The 18835-nt window shown below is 48.5% G+C and overlaps 4 protein-coding genes across 6 annotated transcripts; 2 read left to right on the top strand and 2 right to left on the bottom strand.

Moving 5' to 3' along the window:
* Nucleotides 1–369: 369 nt before the first annotated feature.
* PV10_08730 (acetoacetate-CoA ligase) lies at nucleotides 370–3039 on the bottom strand. The gene is made up of 11 exons (XM_016373796.1): nucleotides 2918–3039; nucleotides 2741–2844; nucleotides 2441–2675; nucleotides 2100–2373; nucleotides 1910–2048; nucleotides 1780–1860; nucleotides 1602–1726; nucleotides 1488–1552; nucleotides 1076–1432; nucleotides 945–1014; nucleotides 370–888 (listed from the first exon to the last, which is right to left on the bottom strand). Exons 1-11 carry the CDS (start codon nucleotides 3012–3014, stop codon nucleotides 402–404), a joined length of 2034 nt encoding a protein of 677 aa, XP_016220707.1. The 5' UTR covers nucleotides 3015–3039; the 3' UTR covers nucleotides 370–401.
* Nucleotides 3040–8540: 5501 nt separating this feature from the next.
* PV10_08729 (uncharacterized protein) lies at nucleotides 8541–10463 on the top strand (the record flags this gene model as incomplete). The annotated part of the gene is made up of 6 exons (XM_016373795.1): nucleotides 8541–9076; nucleotides 9128–9194; nucleotides 9245–9440; nucleotides 9505–9679; nucleotides 9732–9887; nucleotides 9968–10463. 6 exons carry the CDS (start codon nucleotides 8541–8543, stop codon nucleotides 10461–10463), a joined length of 1626 nt encoding a protein of 541 aa, XP_016220706.1.
* Nucleotides 10464–14069: 3606 nt separating this feature from the next.
* Nucleotides 14070–15931, top strand: PV10_08728 (uncharacterized protein; the record flags this gene model as incomplete). Its single annotated transcript, XM_016373794.1, has 6 exons — nucleotides 14070–14139; nucleotides 14208–14553; nucleotides 14623–15003; nucleotides 15065–15291; nucleotides 15366–15463; nucleotides 15533–15931. The coding sequence occupies 6 exons, from the start codon at nucleotides 14070–14072 to the stop codon at nucleotides 15929–15931; spliced, it is 1521 nt and encodes a 506-aa protein (XP_016220705.1).
* PV10_08727 lies at nucleotides 15285–18434 on the bottom strand. 3 transcript variants are annotated; one of them, XM_016373791.1, is made up of 8 exons: nucleotides 18103–18434; nucleotides 17612–18005; nucleotides 17311–17541; nucleotides 17118–17256; nucleotides 16926–17059; nucleotides 16533–16861; nucleotides 16333–16482; nucleotides 15285–16278 (listed from the first exon to the last, which is right to left on the bottom strand). In XM_016373791.1, exons 1-8 carry the CDS (start codon nucleotides 18109–18111, stop codon nucleotides 16024–16026), a joined length of 1641 nt encoding a protein of 546 aa, XP_016220702.1. In that variant the 5' UTR covers nucleotides 18112–18434; the 3' UTR covers nucleotides 15285–16023. The 3 variants fall into 3 exon arrangements, with proteins under 3 accessions (XP_016220702.1, XP_016220704.1, XP_016220703.1); XM_016373793.1 differs by having other exon boundaries at nucleotides 17311–18005; XM_016373792.1 differs by having other exon boundaries at nucleotides 16333–16861.
* Nucleotides 18435–18835: the final 401 nt, after the last annotated feature.

Here is an 18835-nt window from a genome sequence, read left to right as displayed (position 1 = left end):
CAGATCGTCCAGCCTAGCAAAGCTTATGAAGCGGATAATAACCCCGTTGGAAGCACATTGGCCAAATTTTCAAGCACGGGGAGTCGAGCCTTGGGAAATCCAATGATCGCTGCAAAGAGGATTTTCGAGGTCGCTACCGGTACTGGCCTGGGACAAGGCCTGGGAGACGACCTCTTGAGGCTACCACTTGGGGCAGACTGCTATGCAAGGGCAATGAAGAGCCACGAGGCGAGATCGAAAAACTTAGACAGCGTCAAGCATGTAGCAATGAGTACGAATGAATTATGATCACTGGGTTCAGTGCCTATCGTCCCCATCGTTCGCATTGGCGCAGTCAAAATAGCGATCACTTGTCCCTCTGCCCAACCAGGCAACATGGACTTTATTATATCATTTTCTCTCTACAACTTCACATTCGGTCTCTGAGTCTCCTCAATGACCTTCTCAATATGATAAAAAGGCTTGAACCACGCCAATGCCCTGCTGTCCTCCTCCGTCACCTTCAATTTCTCAAACGCAGGCTGTCCACCGCAAAGGATAGCTTTGACTTGGATTTCCAGCTTCTTACCGTTCACGTTGTAAGGGATCTCAGGAGCTCTGAAGATATGGGCGGGAACATGTCTCCTGCTAAGTTCCTTTGCAATCTCCTTGCGGATCTGCTGTTCTAACCCGGGGTCAAGCTTCAAAGGGTTTCTTTTGGCGCTGGACGACGACGTGCACTTGACAAACAGCACGACTTGCTCAATTGAATCAAAGTACGGAGCTTGCGCTCGTTGTTGTCCAATAACGCATGCGTCCGTGATGTATGATGAAAACTTAGGCGTCAAGAGGATATTATAAATCTCCGAGCTTCCGAAACGTACTCCAGAAGGGTTTAGTACGCCATCCCTAGCCATACTGTCAGTATTTGGATCGGATAAGTCATGTCAAAGTGTGCGGCGTACGATCGACCTAGAATGAAAATACCCTTCGTCACAGGGTCCACCCTTGCGAAATCTCCGTGTGTCCAGACGTCTGTGAGTTGGGGTCATATTAGCTATCGCTTTGTCGAGATGGGAGCATTTGCCGTGCTTACGTGGATAGCCGGCAAAGTAAGAATTATAGTATCTTTTCCGATCTGGGTCTTTCAATAGCATAATCGGCATATTCGGGAAAGGTTTTCGACAGACTAATTCTCCACTCTCTCCGTCCTCGACCTCTGTTCCATCGGGTGCAAAAATTGCGATGTCAATTCCTAGGGCTTTCGTTGAAGACTGCCCTGGGTACGAAGGTAAAGCGGGGGTGCCGTTGACTAAAGATCCGCACATCTCGGTACCTCCAGACATGTTAATCTGGCAGACTGGGCCAAATGCTTTGACTAGCCATTCTGCAAGAGGAACTGGAAGGAGGGCGCCCGTCGAAATGACAGTGTGCACATGAGAAGCAAAGCGTTCTATTTCATATCAGATTCGAGGTTCGAACACGCCTCACAAACAGATATTACTCACTGGGTTCTAGATTGAGCCGCTGCAGCTCCGAGAAATATCTAGGTCCCGCGCCGAATGATGTGATTCTGTTCGTTGTTAGAGCACTTCTGCAGTACTGAGGATTGATTAACTTGCTTGTGAGAGAAAAGGATCTTCAAGAAACCCTCCGCACTGGGAAAGAAAGGGCTGCCATCGTACAGTATCATCTTTGCTCCAGCAAGGAGAGAGCCTAGGGAAATGTTCCAAAGAGTCCAGCCGATCTATCACATGTCAGTTGTTAGAGACAGGCTGCAACGCAAGATTGATATCTCACCCCGCTGTAGTGATAATGTATGTCTTCAGTGCCTAGGTTGTGGTGCAGAACATGTTCTTTTAATCCATTGAGGACCAATCCCTGGGTCCAATAAGCGTCTCAAGTTCAGTCCGTTTAAAAGGTTTCTTACCCCATGAGAATGAACGATGCCCTTAGGCGCACCCGTTGTTCCCGAGGAGAACATCACAACCAACGGCGTTGAGAATTCAACGCGCTCAAACTGAAGACTGGATCGCTTGGCGCGCGCTAATAAATCGTCGAAAAGAGTCCTTTTGACAAAGATCAGTAAATTCAGCCACGTCGTGACGTTGCGAACGTACGCAGAGCTAGGTGTAGAAGTCTTCCCGATAGTGATGAACTCGCAGCTCTTCGAGTTTAACCGCGTAAAAGCTCGGACAATCTTATCACTAATATCGATCCTCTTCCCATTATATGAATACGTTGATTCGGCGATGAAAAGTCGTGGCTCAAGGACTTGCAGGCGATCGTCAAGTGCTTTATCGCCAATATCTGTAGCGAACGAAGAGAAAATTCCGCCGACTGATGCTGTCGCTAAAAGTAAAGCAAGAGACCGCACGCTATTGCCTCCGACGACTAGATAGGATATTAGCGTTGTTTCGATGCGTATTAAGCAGAGGAGAGAGCTCTAAGGGCAACGAACGTGCAACGATCTCGCCCTTCTGTAGCCCGGATTCTTTCAAAGCATCCGCAAACAGCGCAACGAGGTCCTTAAGATCTTGCCACGAATAGACCTCAGGGTTTTGGATGTTATCTTCTCGCATATCGATAATGGCATCCCCCGTTCGATTTCTACCTAGGATATTTTCCGCGAAGTTGATCTGCGCACCCTCGAAAAACTTTGGAAATTCATCAATCCGCGCATTATCATCGACTACCTTTAGAAGTTTCGTTTAGTAGTTCGTCGAGGAGGAAAGTTACTCTATCCCGCGTGTTGTCTCACCTGTTCCGGTTTATTGGATCCAATAACACCTAAAAAGTCCCAAGCAGCAGACCAGAATTCATTCATATAAGTGACGGAGAATTTGTGCAAATCTCCATAGCTTGCTGTTTCGTCTCATGTGGATTAGAACTGTCCACGGAAAGTGAAGGCCTCATCACTCAACATGTGTCGACTCACCAAGCTGGACTCCAGACCTTTTCCCTAGGTGATCCCTAAAATCATCCAGCGCTGTACGAAAGCCTGGCGGCGGCTTGTATGCTGGTATAGCAGCCATGAGCGCGGGTGCTACATGCAGCAACTAGGCGTCTGGAGAGAATTTGTGATGCAGCTCGAGACGACGAGAAGAAAGATCAATTCGACCAGCCTTCTTGACCCGACCGAGATGCGCACTTCTTTCCCCCACTGCGGGCCGATACCTGTCCTTGCGCTACTGGTAGGCTCATCCACCCCGGGATCTTGGCTCAGGGCCCAAGGACTTCGGCCCGGGGTGGGGAAGAGTGGTATATCTTCAATATCCGAACGTAAATCGTCCGGTGTGCAGTAGTGGAAGACCTTGGGGACGGTTCGAGTCGAAGGGTTTTGGGCCGAGGGCCATCATTTACCCCAAATAGCGCACATATGTTGACGCAACAGTGAAGCGAGGTTTACTAGAACTCATGCCACATTCATACCCCACACTGGAGAAGTCGCCGATTCCATGCACAATATTGTCTGTAGCGCGGCTCCCATGAACGATTTCATGGTAGATCAACCACGCTGATATTGGTGGCCTGGGCCTTTGCGCTTTATGCACAAGCTGAATGAGGTCTCCAAGACTCGAGTGGACCATATCTCACAGTATTCTGACCTTGATCTTTTGAAATCGAAATGACAAGCTGGTAAAATCAAGCATGCCTGTAGCATTGGTGACAGGAGCCTCACGGGGTATTGGCAAGGCAATATCGCTCCAATTAGCCGACGATGGCTACGATGTGGCTTTGGCCGACCTCTCCATCCAGGCATCCCACCTAGAAGAAGCTCGAGCTGAGATCGAGCAAAAAGGTCGTCGTGCGATATGCATTCACGCGGATGTCAGCAAAGAACATGAAGTCACGGCCATGGTCACCATGACCGTGGAAAGCCTTGGTGGATTAGACACCATGGTAGCAAATGCTGGTATCGTCAAGCCGAACAGAATGTTTGATCAGACTATGGAGGAATGGGATCAGGTGATGGGGGTGAACGCGAAAGGCCTTTTTCTGTGCTATCGAGAAGCAGGCAGACAAATGATCAAGCAAGGTAGAGGCGGGAGAATCATTGGCGCGTGTTCGAATTCAAGCTTTCGACCTTCAGTGTCTGGAGTGGCTTACTCGGCCAGTAAGTGGGCGGTTCGAGGCATCACACAAGTCGCAGCTTTAGAACTCGCACAACACGGCATTAACGTCAACGCATACTGTCCTGGGCCTGTTGAAACAGAGATGTGGGCTGAAATCGATGCAAATGTCACGAAACACACGGGGGCAGCACCAGGGTCGTCATACGAGCAGGCTGTTCAGACTCGTATGGCCCTTAAACAAAGGCTGACTCCTGAGGACATAGCCTTGACCGTCAGCTTTCTCGCCGGCCCAGGTTCGCGAAACATGACAGGGCAAAGCCTGTTGGTGGACGGCGGACAGTACTTTAGCTGAGGACAAGACAGAAGATTAACATTCTATCCTTTGAAATCTTTTGAAAACGGGTGTGTGTTGTGACTTTATTGCACTGATTGAACCTCGCCTTGCGTTTCTTAATCGAACTCATCTAAATGGAAATGCGATCCTCCACCATCCCCTACTGCCTAGTGACCGTTGACACATATCCCGTCCGCATGAACTGCATTCATGCCAGATACACCGTTGACCGGGGTCCACTCCGTCTTTTGTGTTCCGGGAATTAGGGCCCCTGGCTCTTCAGTCGTACCAAGGTAGTAGGACAGGTCCCGACCGTCATACTCTCTAGTCGTGAAGCCATTTCCCAAAAAGCCAAATGGGTTACCGCTCAGGTACCTAATGTCGTAGTCTTCGTAGCGGGGCTTAGACAGTAGCTCGAAATAAAGGAGTCTTGACCCTGGCCACATGGCTAAGGGACCATCCTCTTTTCCTTGTTTGAACCAGCTGCGGCAACCGGAAGCCCACGCAGTACGTTTCAGGTATAGATTTGCATGGTCCATGAATGCATCACAAGTTGCCTGCCGCGGGGCCATGGCTGAAATATTTTCTGTTTGGATCTTTTTGATGATTTGAACGAAATGGCGCATAAGTAGCTCGATGATAGGCAGAAACGAGCCGTGACCAAGCGGGCCATAAGCCCCTGTCACAGTCCAGTAATTTGGAACTGGTCCATTTAGAATGTTGACGATGGATCATGGACTTGACGGAGACTTACTCTCGGGAATTCCTATCGACAAGTACGAGATCGGCGTATCTTTCTGAATATCCTGGACATTTTTGCCTCTGGCCACGATCGGAAATCGAGGCACCCAAGAAGTGTTGAACCTGTTTTCCAAATCAGTAAAAGTTTACTTTTGTGGCAATACGTCTCATACCCTGTGGCGCAAATGATAACATCGACCTCATGCTCCTGTCCGTTGTGATCTATAAATCCTTTCTCTGTGATCCTTTTCATCTCTCTACCAAAGGTCGTAACGTGTGGAAGAGTCAGGGATTCTAGGAACCCATTTCCTGGCTATTGAAGTGAGCTCAGTAGTCTTTGAAAAGGATCAACTTACCGTCGGCCGCCTACAGCCCACCCCAAAGTCCGTGGGAACAATCATCTCGATCAAATCCTTACGTCCACTCAGCTTTTCATGCATTTGTTGGGTGGAGAACTAGATTCCGGAAAACAAATCAGACTTCCATCACCGTTCCAGGCATTGGTGGTATCTCACCTCCTTCGCTTCTTGAGCTTCAGGTGTGCCAGTGAGGATGAATTTGAACCTTTGATTCAGTTCGTCTTCGATGGCTTTGGTGTAGGCTACGTAGTCAGAAAACTTTTCGACGAAGCCACGTTTCTGTTGTTCCGTATCTGATCACGATTAGTGCTCGAACGCAAATCTAGGCCAAGGGTAGGGCAGACATTTGAAGTTTCCGCCATTAGGACCTGCATATTTCTGGGCAAATCCTGCGGTGATCCATGTTGGGGATCTTACCCACGTGTATAGGTGCTTGACTTTGGGTGCAATGTTTGCTGTTACTTGAATGCCACTACTTCCGACACCAATGACCGCGACCTTTTTATCGTCGAGAATGGTGCCGACAGGGTAATTTGCCGTATGACACAATATACCTTTGAAGTCGTGAAGACCCGGAATCTCCGGCCATTTCCAATCGCTGCGCAAGGCTTGGTCAATTCCCATCGTATGCCTGGTTTGGGCATCACTCACTTGAGCACGCCGCCACCATTGATAAGTATCTCAGCCTCGTCAAGAAATACATCTCCAGTCAGAAGATTTTTGACTTTGACAACCCATTTCGCAGCATCTTCATTCCAGCTAGCATGGATAACCTCGTGATTCAGCTTCATATGCTTGCGCAGCTGAAAGCGCTCGACAATATCAGCAAAATATTGCCAAATCTCTTCGGAGTATGAGTAGAAGTGTGACCAGTCTGGTTTCCGCGCCCAAGTAAACTGCAAATATCAGATTCTCGGTTTCATCCAAAAGGTCATGTGTCATACCTGGTAATTCACAGACGGTATGTCGCAGGCGCAGCCAGGATATCTATAGTCCAGGGCTTGTTACTTTCGAAAAATATGCCCACTTCCGACGCCGACAGCTTACCTGTTCTCCAACCACGTTCCGCCTATGTCGGAGTTTTTATCATAACATATCCATTGAACGTTTGTCAAGGAGTCTGTCGCGAACTTGGAGAAGCAAATGCCCGACGCGCCGGCTCCAACATGAATGATTCTGATGGGCCGTTCTGTGCCAGACAGCTGCTCCTGTATGCGATATCCAGTGCTGCTTTCTCTAGGCCAACCAAATCTGTCTGGGAGCTTCTCAAGGTCTGTATTGATGCTAGACAACGTCTCGGCGAAACTGGGCATGTCGGGAAATAGAGCCATCTTTGGCGACTTCAAGCCTTCTGAATCAAGTCTTTCGAACTAAAGGGCAATTCTCGACGCCAGTGCTTTAAGGTCTAAGGGTGCCGACAGCACGATATACTGTCCTTTGAAAGCAGTCCAGACAGTATCTTGTCCTTGGTGGCCCATAAAAGGCACTAAGGAGCCAATCTCGGCGCTTTACATTTCATCAAAAGCCTTCTGGGGGAGACTTGCCTTTGCCAATGGTCAATAAAGTCATGTCAAGCCGTGCGCAGTAGCACAGGAATCACTGTTGTCACCTCATTTGGGCTTGATCCAGTCATGGCGATCTAGACCTAGCCCCGGTTCCCGGTGGGAGGGGGATATCAAGGCCAAGACGGCGTCTAGGAAAATTTAATGGGTCGAGCACACCTGAACACTAGAGTCTGCCTTAAGCAATAAGGTTGGCTTTATAAGCAGTCGCACTTGCTATAGGCTTTCATCATCGTGTGGAAGGATCAGCGTGAACATTCCTACACTGATCTACTCCGTAGGTCTTTGTGCAAGTTGCATAGGAAACATGTTTCAGAGTTGTCGAAGGAGAGAAACCCCAGAACCGACGCTCTCTGCGGTCGCGAATGAGCATAGGCAGCGCGTTGCCACCAGCTCAAGCCAGCCATGACACTGCTGTGACTCGATTCCGCACTTCGAAAGATCCCGTCCTGGTTCTCTATGAACCACCAAGCGGAGTTGTGAACAATCAGAATATCTGCGACATTCTTGCACGGATGGGAAGAAAGAGGACGGAAGAACTCGCACTGCCGCCATCAGGCCTAGCCATGCCTAAATACTTAGTCTTAAATCTCAATAGAAACTTCAGTGGCCAAATGTCCCGTTCCGTCACCCCTCATCCCCAAGAAACTCTCGCTTAAGCGTGTTAAGCTTGCGGGGCAATTGAGCACCCTTTCTGGGGTGACATATGCCCGGGGAGGTTCGCCAGATGACTCGCTGACAACACCTGATATTCTCGTTCGGGACACAACGTCTCTTCATTCTATGACATGGACTGCTTCTACTGCGCTCTAATCTGTCTGCAAAATCGTCAGGCGATGAAAACTTGAGTTGAGCGCCATGGAAGGGATGCCCACCGACAAACAGACCTCTTCGACACAAACAAATCCGCCTCCAAATCGTGGAGGCAGAGTCGCCTGTGCGTTTTGTCATGCGAGGCGTGTTCGGTGTAATGCATACGATACTCAACCATGTTCCAATTGTGTCACCGCGCAGGTCTCCTGCCAGCTGATTGAGTCAAAAAGGGGCAGGTAGGCAGACTTTCAGAGCTTTCGGCAAGATTGTGAATGTTGAAAACTCCAGGTACATTCGTCCACGGTCCAAGAACACGCAGGGGGGGTCATCAGGCAATAGGACTTCATCAAGTCATGCCTCGACAACCAATGCAGTTGCGCCAGTTCAGTCTGAGACTGCGAGCGCTCCAAGTTCAACTTTCAATTTCAGCAGGCCAATTGACGGGCGGCCTTTGATAATCGAACGCCTTGATGTCAACTCCTCAGCACTATCCAAACATGTTAGGGCGGATAACCATTCTCTCTCAAAGGAGGGCTCAGAGAACCTCTACGCCCGGCTCATCGAGCAACCTCTGTCACCTCCAGATGCTCGCAACCTGCAAGGCGGACAAAGTCTCTACCTAGGAGAGTCGTGGCTCTTGACTTATGTTGTGCAAAAGGTAATTAATGCGGATGCTATGTCCGACGGCAGCTCTCCCTCGACTCTTCAAGTCCCATTACCCTCTACAGTCAGCGATAAGCCTGAAAACCTTGGCTACGATGCCAGACTCGATGCAGAAGAGACGGAGATCCTCAAAATCAGAGGCGCGTTCCTGCTGCCTGAGCGTCGGATCTCTGACAAACTCATCCAGACATTCTTTGAATGCGTCTATCCGGCCTTTCCTATCTTTGACAGAGAACAATTCTTTCAATTGTATGAGTCAAATCAATTGTCCCTTCTGATATTGCACTCCGTCTACGCCGTTGCGAGTACCATGTGTGAAGAGGAGGTGATCGCTGAGTCGGGATTTGAAAGCCGTAATGCGGCTCGCAAAGTCTTCTTGAAACGTGCCAAAGCTCTTCATGACGCCGACTATGAGACCAATAAGGTCACGCTCGTCCAGGCTGCCTTTCTTTTGAGCTTTCTATGGAACGGATCAACCGACGAGAAGGATATGTTTTACTGGCTGTCGATTGCTATTGGAAACGCTCAGGGTAAAGGAATGCATAGGACGTGGGTATTTCCGCATTTCCCCGTCCTCGATGAACGCTCACCCTCTCCTAGGACTAAGCATTCTACCCTGAGACTTCGAGATCGGCGACTATGGAAGAGGATATGGTGGTCACTTTATGTGAGTTTCGCTTCCTTCGTCCATTAATGGATCTCGACTAATGAAGCCAGGTTCGCGATCGTCACTGCTCCGCCAATATCGGCCGACCCATGCGCATCCGGGACGATGACAATGATGTCGAGCCTCTGGATGAGTCGGACTTTGAGGACGATATTTCCCAAAATGAGATATTGTCGACTGTTTACGGGCGAACTACCAGAATTCATGTTCTTTATACAATTGCAATGAGCAAGCTTTCGGTAATTTGTATGGCTTTCAGCGATTTTGGACCACGCGCGCTCCGGGTGAGATTGAAACTGACAAGTGACAGTTGGTGCCATCACACTAGCAAAGTTTTCGACAAGCATGTCAAGGCAGAGTTCTAGTTTTGAGGAGCTAAGCAACCAACTGCGAGAATGGCGTCAAGAACTACCATCAGAATTAAGAGACGGAGATTTGGATGAAGAAGGCGGCTTTTGGCCCAAGATGCTGGACCTGAATTACAAGTCAGCCGAGACATAATCCTAGTCATACTTGCCCTTACTGACGACCAGTTAGCCAGCAACTAATCCTTCTGCACAGACCGGAGAGCAGCATGATCAGTGTTGATAAGAAATTGCTTCAGTCGACAGTGTACACAGCCACAAAAAAGATCTCAGCTATTGTTGACGATTTCCTTGCATTGGACTTATTACGGAAATCGCAACTCCAAATGTGAGTTTTGTTGCGTCGACTCCTTGAACTTCTTAGAACATCTCGAGGCCTTCTGTTCATTGATCTGATACCCTTACTAGTTGTCCGAGTCTTTTCTCGGCGCTGACGATGTATGTGCTCATGGCGCGAAGTCCAGATCATATGCAGCGGAAATTGGCCGAACACAAAGCTCGCCTCCTGCTTCTTGCCTGCGCGGAAATCTCGAAGACCTGGCCGGCGTGTGGCTGGATCATGAAGTTATTCGAGACAATATTCAAGAATCTGGAGAGGAAACACCACACCCAAGCCGAGCAGTCGAGCGAGATTAATCCTGGCCCTTGCGAAGGTGCAATGGATCAACTAGTGGCACTTCGAGGGCCTCACCACGAACCAGTGTCTCTGAATACCGGTAATTATCAAGAGCAGAACGCCCCGAGCCCGCAGACTAACATGGCAGATGCGGGCGTGTTTCCCGATGCGCCACTGCATCACCAATTCCTGAACGTTCCCGATCTCTTTGATCAAGATCTTCTCAGCGGATTACCACAAGACTTTGGACTAGCTCATGACTTTTTCCCTTATCTAATGGAAAGTTGAAGACATGGATACAGAAATCTATCATGGTTGATACTGATAACAATATTTTTCTGCTAGCACAAAATAGGAACCCTGCCACATGCTAGCAAGGGACATAGTATCCTAAATCTCCATTCTCCACCTCCAGTTGAGTGAAGCCATTGCCCAAGAATCTCCACCGGTTCTGGAATAACGCATCTTAGCTTTGACAGGATCTCCATTTCGCGGACATTGAGGTCTCACCTTGCTCCAGTAGTCAATGTCAAAGTCTTCTCCACGAATGCTTTCCACCATGTCCTTCTACAAGGCGTTTAGAATGTTTCATGCGCAAAATACAAAGTGGGCGGGTACTCACGTAATGTAGGATGCTTCCAGGATACAGGGCTGTCACTTTACCATCGACCTTTCCATTCTTATACCAACTCCTGGGGTTAAAGTTAACGACATTGTGGTCACGCCCAGATCAGATTAGCACAAAGAAGGGTTCTCACCTGCATCCGCTAGACCAAACCGTTCGTTTCATGAGCTCGTCGCCCCATACGCTCCAATCTTGCTGAACCTGTGCTTTGACTTCGAAGGACTTGATGTCTTCCCTGGACATCTTGACAAGCCACTTCAGTACATAGTCGGCCGTCCAGTCAATGGCAGAGGTCAAACTCCCATGTCCAACCGGTCCTGCTGGTCCCATGAAGATGAAGTAGTTGGGCTGACCGCTGACCGCAAGTGAGAAGTAGCTTGTAGGCTCGTCCTTCCAGTCATCAGTCAGAGAGCGACCCTTGCGACCAAGTTGCTGCCATCGAGGTTTAAATGAGACATCAAACCCAGTTGCCATGATGATCGCATCGAATTCCCGATGTTTTCCGTCTTTTGTACGGATTCCAGTCTCGGTTATCTCAGTGATTCCATCATCGACAAGCTCGGCGTTGTCCTGCTTCAGGCACTCGAGATAGCCCGTACCAGGAGTTAGGCGTCGACCTATATTTGAGTTAGGAGGACGAACATTGCACAATAGGTTAGTTACTACGTCATGATACTCACATCCAAGCGACCATTCTGGCACAAGCTTATCTATCAATTCTTGATTGCCTCCTAGCCGTTCATACATTAGAGTCTTAACAGCTTTCATCGCCTCCAGGTTCGTTGGAGCTCCTTCGATCAGCTAAGGATCCGATTATTCGTCTTGTACGTGAACGGATTTGCACATGAGAATGACTCACCGCCGAGTAAAAGGTATTTTGAACGTGGATGAGCTTGTGCCGCAGGTCTTTCAGCTTTTCTGGGTTCGCGCGGAAGTTCGCTTGTTCGTCGGCGGTATCTGGAAGGGGTCTGTCAGCATTCGATCAAGCCTGAACTTGCGTCCTAGTCTTACATGCAGGATTTCCGCCTGGGGCTTTTGAAAAGTCTTCTGCAAATGGTGCCGAGATCCACTAAAACTTCAAATCAGTATCATATACTGCAGGCATGGGTGTCCCATGTGGAAGAGCTCACGGCTTTTGATCGAATAAAGTTGACCATTTTACTGGCGACCTTCTGCATCTCTGGTACAATCTGGATGCCTGATGAGCCGTTGCCTACAACCGCAACACGTTTGCCTGTAAAATCAAAATTGTCCTGCCAGTTCGCTGAATGACAGAGATGTCCCTTGAACGATTTGAGTCCAGGGATTGAAGGCCATGACCAATTACTGCACGGAAGCTGATATCAGTACACGATGTATCAGCCAACGACAAGATGATGACATACTTAAGGACTCCAGAGCCATTGAGGAGCACATGACACCAGTCGTCAACCAATTCTCCTCCCTTCAACACTCGAATCTTCCAGATAGCTCGATCTTCGTCCCAGATCGCCGACTTGACCTCTGAGTTAAGTTGCACATCTCGGTCAAGATTGTACTCCTTTGTGACTTTCTTCAAGTACTGCTGAATTTCTGCCCCGGTCGCGTAGCTATACCAAGTCAGGCTACCCGCTCATACGGCGTTAAGCAGAGATTGAAGAACTCACTAGTGGCTCCATTCCGGATTGGGAATATCGACAAAAGTATATATATGCTGCTGTACTCAGCGAGAGCAAACATTTGGTGCGAGTGCGGACTGTGTATACATACCGCAGGAACGTCACACATCACCTGGCCAGTCTGTCAGCACCAAAACCCGTAGTAGCTAAGTCTCAGCGAGGAGGCACAAACCCCAGGATATCTATTCTCATACCAAGTCCCACCAATCTCGGGCTTATGGAAAGTTAGCACAGCAACATGGAAGCCACATCTTTTCCTACATTCTTCTCGTATATCACATGCTCAATTACATCGTCGAGCTTGTGAGTCCGCTGAATCTTGTTTGCAAGGGTGAGACCTGCCAGATATCAGAGTGAGATCGCCATTCATATCCCTTTCTGAGCAGGTGGACCGTCAAGCATACCACTGAAGCCAGCTCCGATTGTTATAACCCTTAAGCGACGATGGGGCTTTCCGAGGAACTCGTCTCTCACATCGACCCAATTTGCGGGTTTTTGCTGTCCATGAGTCCCAACTCCGTTGATGTGACTGTCGCCAGCATGTTTGACGCCGTTGGTAACTGCTGACTTCTCCAAGGGCTCTGTCTGTAGAGCCCCTGCTGCAGAGAGCGCATCGACGTCCATTATCATAGACTAACAACCGAATGCTTTCGTGAAGTAAAGTGGAAAAGATAGAGTGTCCTGGGCTTGTTGTTTGAAGCTGAGCATATACGCAGGACCAATGCCTAGTAAGTGCTACTAACTTTCGCGACAATGGAAAGACATATCAATGTAAGAGCCAATGGTGATGTTTTGCGAAGACGACTTTCCCAAGACTGTGTGCCCCGGACAGCACGCACATGGATTGAGGGGGAGCGGAGCTGGACCCGCAACTTACGGTCGAACCACAAAGACATGGACCTTCGGCCGAACAACCGTGGGCCACCTAGCTGGACCGCTCTCACGTCTGATGGGTGCATCATCTGTCTTCTGAAGAGCTAGCACCGGGATCTTGGCAAAGAAGACGTACCTTAGCAGAATCAAGCCAGAACCAAAGACGCCGATGACTCCAGAATCCCATAATCTGGGTTCTCCCCAGGATTCGGCTCACGACGTGTGGATGTCTTCCCCCGCCACCTTTGCTGTCTCCGCAGGAACAAGTTTCGATCAAATGAGATTTTGGTCACAAGACAAAAGAGAGGAGCCTCGACGATCAAGGCTCTCCAGATTTGCCCCGTGGGGTTCCTCGGTTCTCCGGTTCTCCACCACTTTTTAACCTTTGAGATGAAGCCGTCTTGGCTGTTCTTGTCCCTGAGGCCAACTCGATGCCTCGATGGCTCGGATCTTGGCTTTGTCTTCAGAGCGAGTTCTAGTCACTGGAAGTCATGATCTGGACCGGTTTCTTCTATTCATGACAGAGAGCTGAAGGTTTCCCAGCCTTGTTCCGGCCTTCACACATTGCAATATGAAAAGACGACAATCGTCTGATCTTTCGAATCAAGACCTCAACTTACGGATAAATTCTTGAGGAAGATTGATCTTGAGTCCGTGCTACACGACAATCTTGAGTCCATTACTGCACCACAAGCACACCTTGATTGATCCCGTTTCTGAGGTCGAGCCACTGCCAACATGAAGAAGTTTCAGTTGCTTTCTCTGATGTATATCGCCTTTGGCGGTGCTTTCTATGGCTATGACTTTGGTATGTCTTTGCTCCTAGCTCGTGCCCAAGCACAAAGTAATAAACGGCTGACTGATCGAACCCTCAAGGCATCATCTCCTGCGTGCTGGGGTATTCCGAATTCATAACGTACTATAACTTGGACGCCAATACCATTGGAGCGTTCAACTCTGCCTACTATGCTGCCTGCGCTGTCGGAACTGCAATGAACACGTACTTACCCAACAAGTATGGCCGCCTTTGGACAATCCGCATCGGATGCTTGATCTCTTTTGTCGGGATCATTCTGCAGACGGCCGCTGTCAATTATGCTATGCTTCTGATTGGTCGAATCATCGGTGGAATAGCCACCGGTATCATCTTTGGGATCTGTCCAGTCTATGCCAGTGAAATCTCTCCACCTCAGACGCGTGGAAGAGTTGGTGCCCTTTTCGCGTAGGTTTGCCCACTCTTTTTTCCTTTCGCTCTTCTGATCTAATATGCTGATCTCCATCTCCCAAATAGCCTCAACATCTCGCTTGCCAATTGCCTCACCGTCTGGATCGGACTTGGCCTTTACTTTATTCCAGGAAATGCCGCTTTCCGTATTCTCTTTGGGTTCCAACTCCTTCCAGGCATTCTCATGCTGGCAGGATCGCCATGGATGCCGGAGTCTCCTCGATGGCTGGCGTTGATGGATCGTTACGATGACTGTCTGGCCGTTCTCAAGCAAATCCACGGCAATGATCAGGATGACTCTGATTCATTTTATGCGCGTGAATTCCATCAGATCCGAGCTCAGATCGAATTGGAAAAGACCGAGAAGGTGGGAATCAAAGACATTTTTGTCAAAGCCTCGTACCGAAAACGCGTGCTTCTTATCATGGCATTCTACTTCTTCCAACAGTATGTTTCATCCTATATTGGAGCTTACTTGGACGCACTTTACTAAAACAAATTTGTACAGGGCGACTGGAATTCTTCCTCAGTCGGTATATCAAGTTCAAATCTATACACTCTTGGGGACCGGTCCAGTCATGTCTCTCGTTCTTGTCGGAGTCTGGGGCAGCGTGTCGACATTTGCAGTTCTGAGCCTCGGCTTTTGGTTCGATCGAATTGGCCGTCGGAATGCCCTGGTATGTGCAGAATGTTACGAAATTGTATCTCATTCTTTACTAATCGTATTGGAATATTGTAGTTTCTCTCATACGCCATTATGATTCCTGCATCTGTGATCATCGTGGGTTTGTGGGCTGCCTTTGAAAAAGGCGGAAACACCAACCTCGGACTGGCAAAAGGCATCAATGTTGGCATATATCTCACCGTGTTTGGCTACGCAGCTGTTATGAACACTTTTGGTACCACAGTAAGTCATGTCTCTCTCCTGCGCCTTTGGGGTCGATGCGAAACCAGGCACTAATATGTCGATATCTAGTACGCATCAGAAATTATGCCCACCAAGATCCGCCCTACCGGTGTGGCAGCTGGCTTTCTCGTGTTCAACGCGATGGGCGTTCTGATGACTCAGACTGCCCCATTGGCAGTCGAGGCCATCACATGGAGATACTTCATCATTTGGTTGGTCCTTGACTGTGTTTACGTGGTGATTGTGTATTTCTATTACCCGGAGACGAAGAACAAGACTCTCGAGGATCTGGCAGGCGTGTTTGGCGACAAAGTCGCTGAGTCCTGGGAAGAGACAAAGTTGCATGTTGAGGGCGGCAACAGGGGCGTCGACATCGACCCAGTTACGGTCTCCGAGGAGAAGGCAACTGAAGCTCAGGTGATCACCTCACCGAAGCACATCGAGAGTATTAGGGGATCCACAGCTTAGAACGGTTGTATTCAAGCCGTGAAGCGATCTCAAGTAGGTGGCATTGGTAGTGGAAATCACATACATGTCCGAGTCTAAGACACGAAAAATGACTAAACACCGCTTGATGCTTTCTCCAATACAACAGTCTCGGATCTCCCCTTTGACTCGTTGTTGACCACATCGTCCTTCTCAGACCCATCATTGGAGGAGTCGGTGTCATTGGTAGGGCCCTTGCTCCCCGCCACAAGGTGCCATATTTCGATTGCCAAAGGAACAGAAAAGAATACGAAACACATTAGTAATGGATATCTCAGATTGTTGGTGGCCTGTTGAAAAGGCGCGAGGACGACATATGGCACCCAAGTCTGGACCACATCAGTCAGTGGGTCTTAGCTTTATATGAGGGTAGTACCACTTACCGTAGCGCAAGAGATGATGAGCTGCATGCCAAACCATTGCACCTCTCTCTTGGGAGGGATAACCTCGGAGAAGACAACGCGGAACACCGGGTTCACAATCGAGTTGGCAACTGTCGTAAACAGTAAGGCCACATAGAACTCCCAGCGACTCTGAGAAATTGATCGTCAGTTGGTTGACAAACCTCATGAGGAGTACAAACCTTGAACCCAATCCCAACATTCTCAGAGATACCAATACTACCCCACAAAGCAGGGATCAGATTCACGAGATATCCAAATATCATCCAGCTCCGCAGACGGATGTTGATTCTAGGGCGGATCCAGAACCAAATAAGCGAGAAGATGATGCACATGGCATTGAAGCTCAGGCTGTAGAGTGAAAACTCAACAATGTCAGGCTTGACGGTGAGTATGAACAACTGGCTCAAGACCGTCGATTGTGCAAACGTCGTGTCAGTGTAGGCAGTGTAACCCACGAGCAACAAGGCTGCGGTTTTGTTTTTCCATAGATCTTTCACGAGGCCGAAGACTAGGTAGTGGAAGAGGTTAAAATGATGTCGATATCGTTAAGACTAGGGATGGATGTAACCTACCACTAGAAAATGCAATCGACCACCAACTTTTGCCAACTGGAAGGTCTCGCGCAACAAGAGTGGGTAGACCGAAGTAGGCGACAGCACTGCCTATCAGAGTGACAAAGCCTGCGACCGTGGTCATGATCAAACCCCTAGACATCTTGCATATTAGCTATTACCATCCTCAATATGACTGCGAGATCGACGTACGCGGATTGCTGTCTTTCAAGCTCCAGGGTCTTGGACAATATAATGCCAATGATCAACACCAGTATACTTGCAGACCAGCTGAGGATTGGCCCGAATACCGACATTTTCGTGCCAATCTTGTGTCTTCTTTCGGTTTCATCTACACTGACATCAGCAACTACCTCTTATCCCATTTATGACCGATGATCGTCACCTGAGACTGAAAATGAACCCATTTCTTTGGCGACGTCTGGTTCCAATTTCATACAGAATGGGATGTATATGTTTAACAAGGCCATGAGTGCGAGGGTAATGACAGAGAACAGGACATAGAGACCCGAAAAGGCATCAAATGTGGGTTTTGTCAGTTTATCCAACCAAGCGACGGGAATCGAAATCGCAGCGTAGAGGAAGATAGTGATGACCATGAGAAGAGATTTTTGTTCTGCAGCGATGTCAGCCTCCTGAATGGACAACCACTCGATAGAAGTAGAGGAATCCAAAAAAAAACATACTCCAGTAATCCGCCAAAGCAGCCACAAAAATCATAATGAAGCCTCCAAAAGCAAACCCCATGGCATTGAGGTAGAGAATAACGGCATTCATGTCCAATTCGGAAGACCCGAATGGGACAATACAAGAGGTCATACATGTGGGCTCATCGACGCCGTGACCGATGACGAATCCAATCTGTTGAAGCTGGAAGATGACATATGTGCCATAAGCGACAAATGGTAGGCCAACGATGAAATTGACCAAGATATAGGAGGAGAAGTAATGACGAGTTGATTTTAATTGTGATAACCGCGATAATAACAGCATCTTGAAGAGAAGAAGAGGATGGATTTTACTTGACTTGAGGATTTGGATGGATGATGAAAATCGGTTTGAGCACCTCCTGTCAACACCCTGGCTGATCAGCTTATATGTATCATACATTCTCAGTCAAATTCTCTTGAGCTCCCAGTGGCGTTAACCATCAGAACGAAACAATCAATCCACTTACAAACTGCATATCCACCAGCCCTAACGAACAACGCAATCATGCGCATTTCGCCATGCATATGTAGCCGATGCATATTCAATGGACGTGACAGAAGTGAAATAAAGACACGTTGAAGACCTACGCTTCAAAAACACTGTAGAATGCCCTCGCAACGAACCTAATGGCGCTCTTTAGGTCGTCTCCTTTTGGAAAAATTGCCTTTTTGGTAAGATCAGCAGCAAGGCACGTCGTCGAACTTTGTCGAGGCTGCGCTAGGGCTGGACGAGTATCAATTGGGTCTCGAATCCTTTGGGCCATTTGGGCGGCAGAAACTTGCTCACGGGATAAGGAAACTTGCTCGTTGGAGGTGGAGAGGGAAGGGGTTGGGGAAGGGGTTACTTATACCTACCTGCCTACCTACTTATGTATTGGTGTACAGATGTACGGATGTCCTTTTAAGGTGCATGTACATCTTGACATTTTGGGCATGCAGTAACTGTGTGTTAGGTGGGAAATGTGGATGGATCCTGGTTGATGTAGTGATAGGAGTCGTTATTAAGGTGGTATGGGCGTGGCTGGCTGCCGTTCCACATCGACCTCAACGCATCATTAAGAAAAAGCTAGTGGTCGACATTGACAACAGAAGTATTCAACAATGAGATAGTACACGAATTCATTGCCTTGAGGAATTGTATAGCAATGATCAGTCCAAGAGTAATCAGCTGTCGAGGAGTTGTCACTTGTTGATAGACGC

The sequence above is a fragment of the Exophiala mesophila genome, assembly GCF_000836275.1.
Source record: "Exophiala mesophila strain CBS 40295 unplaced genomic scaffold supercont1.6, whole genome shotgun sequence".
NCBI classification, from domain to species: Eukaryota; Fungi; Ascomycota; class Eurotiomycetes; order Chaetothyriales; family Herpotrichiellaceae; genus Exophiala; species Exophiala mesophila.
Note: the sequence above shows the minus strand (reverse complement) of the source record. Positions and strands in the feature narration are given on the sequence as shown.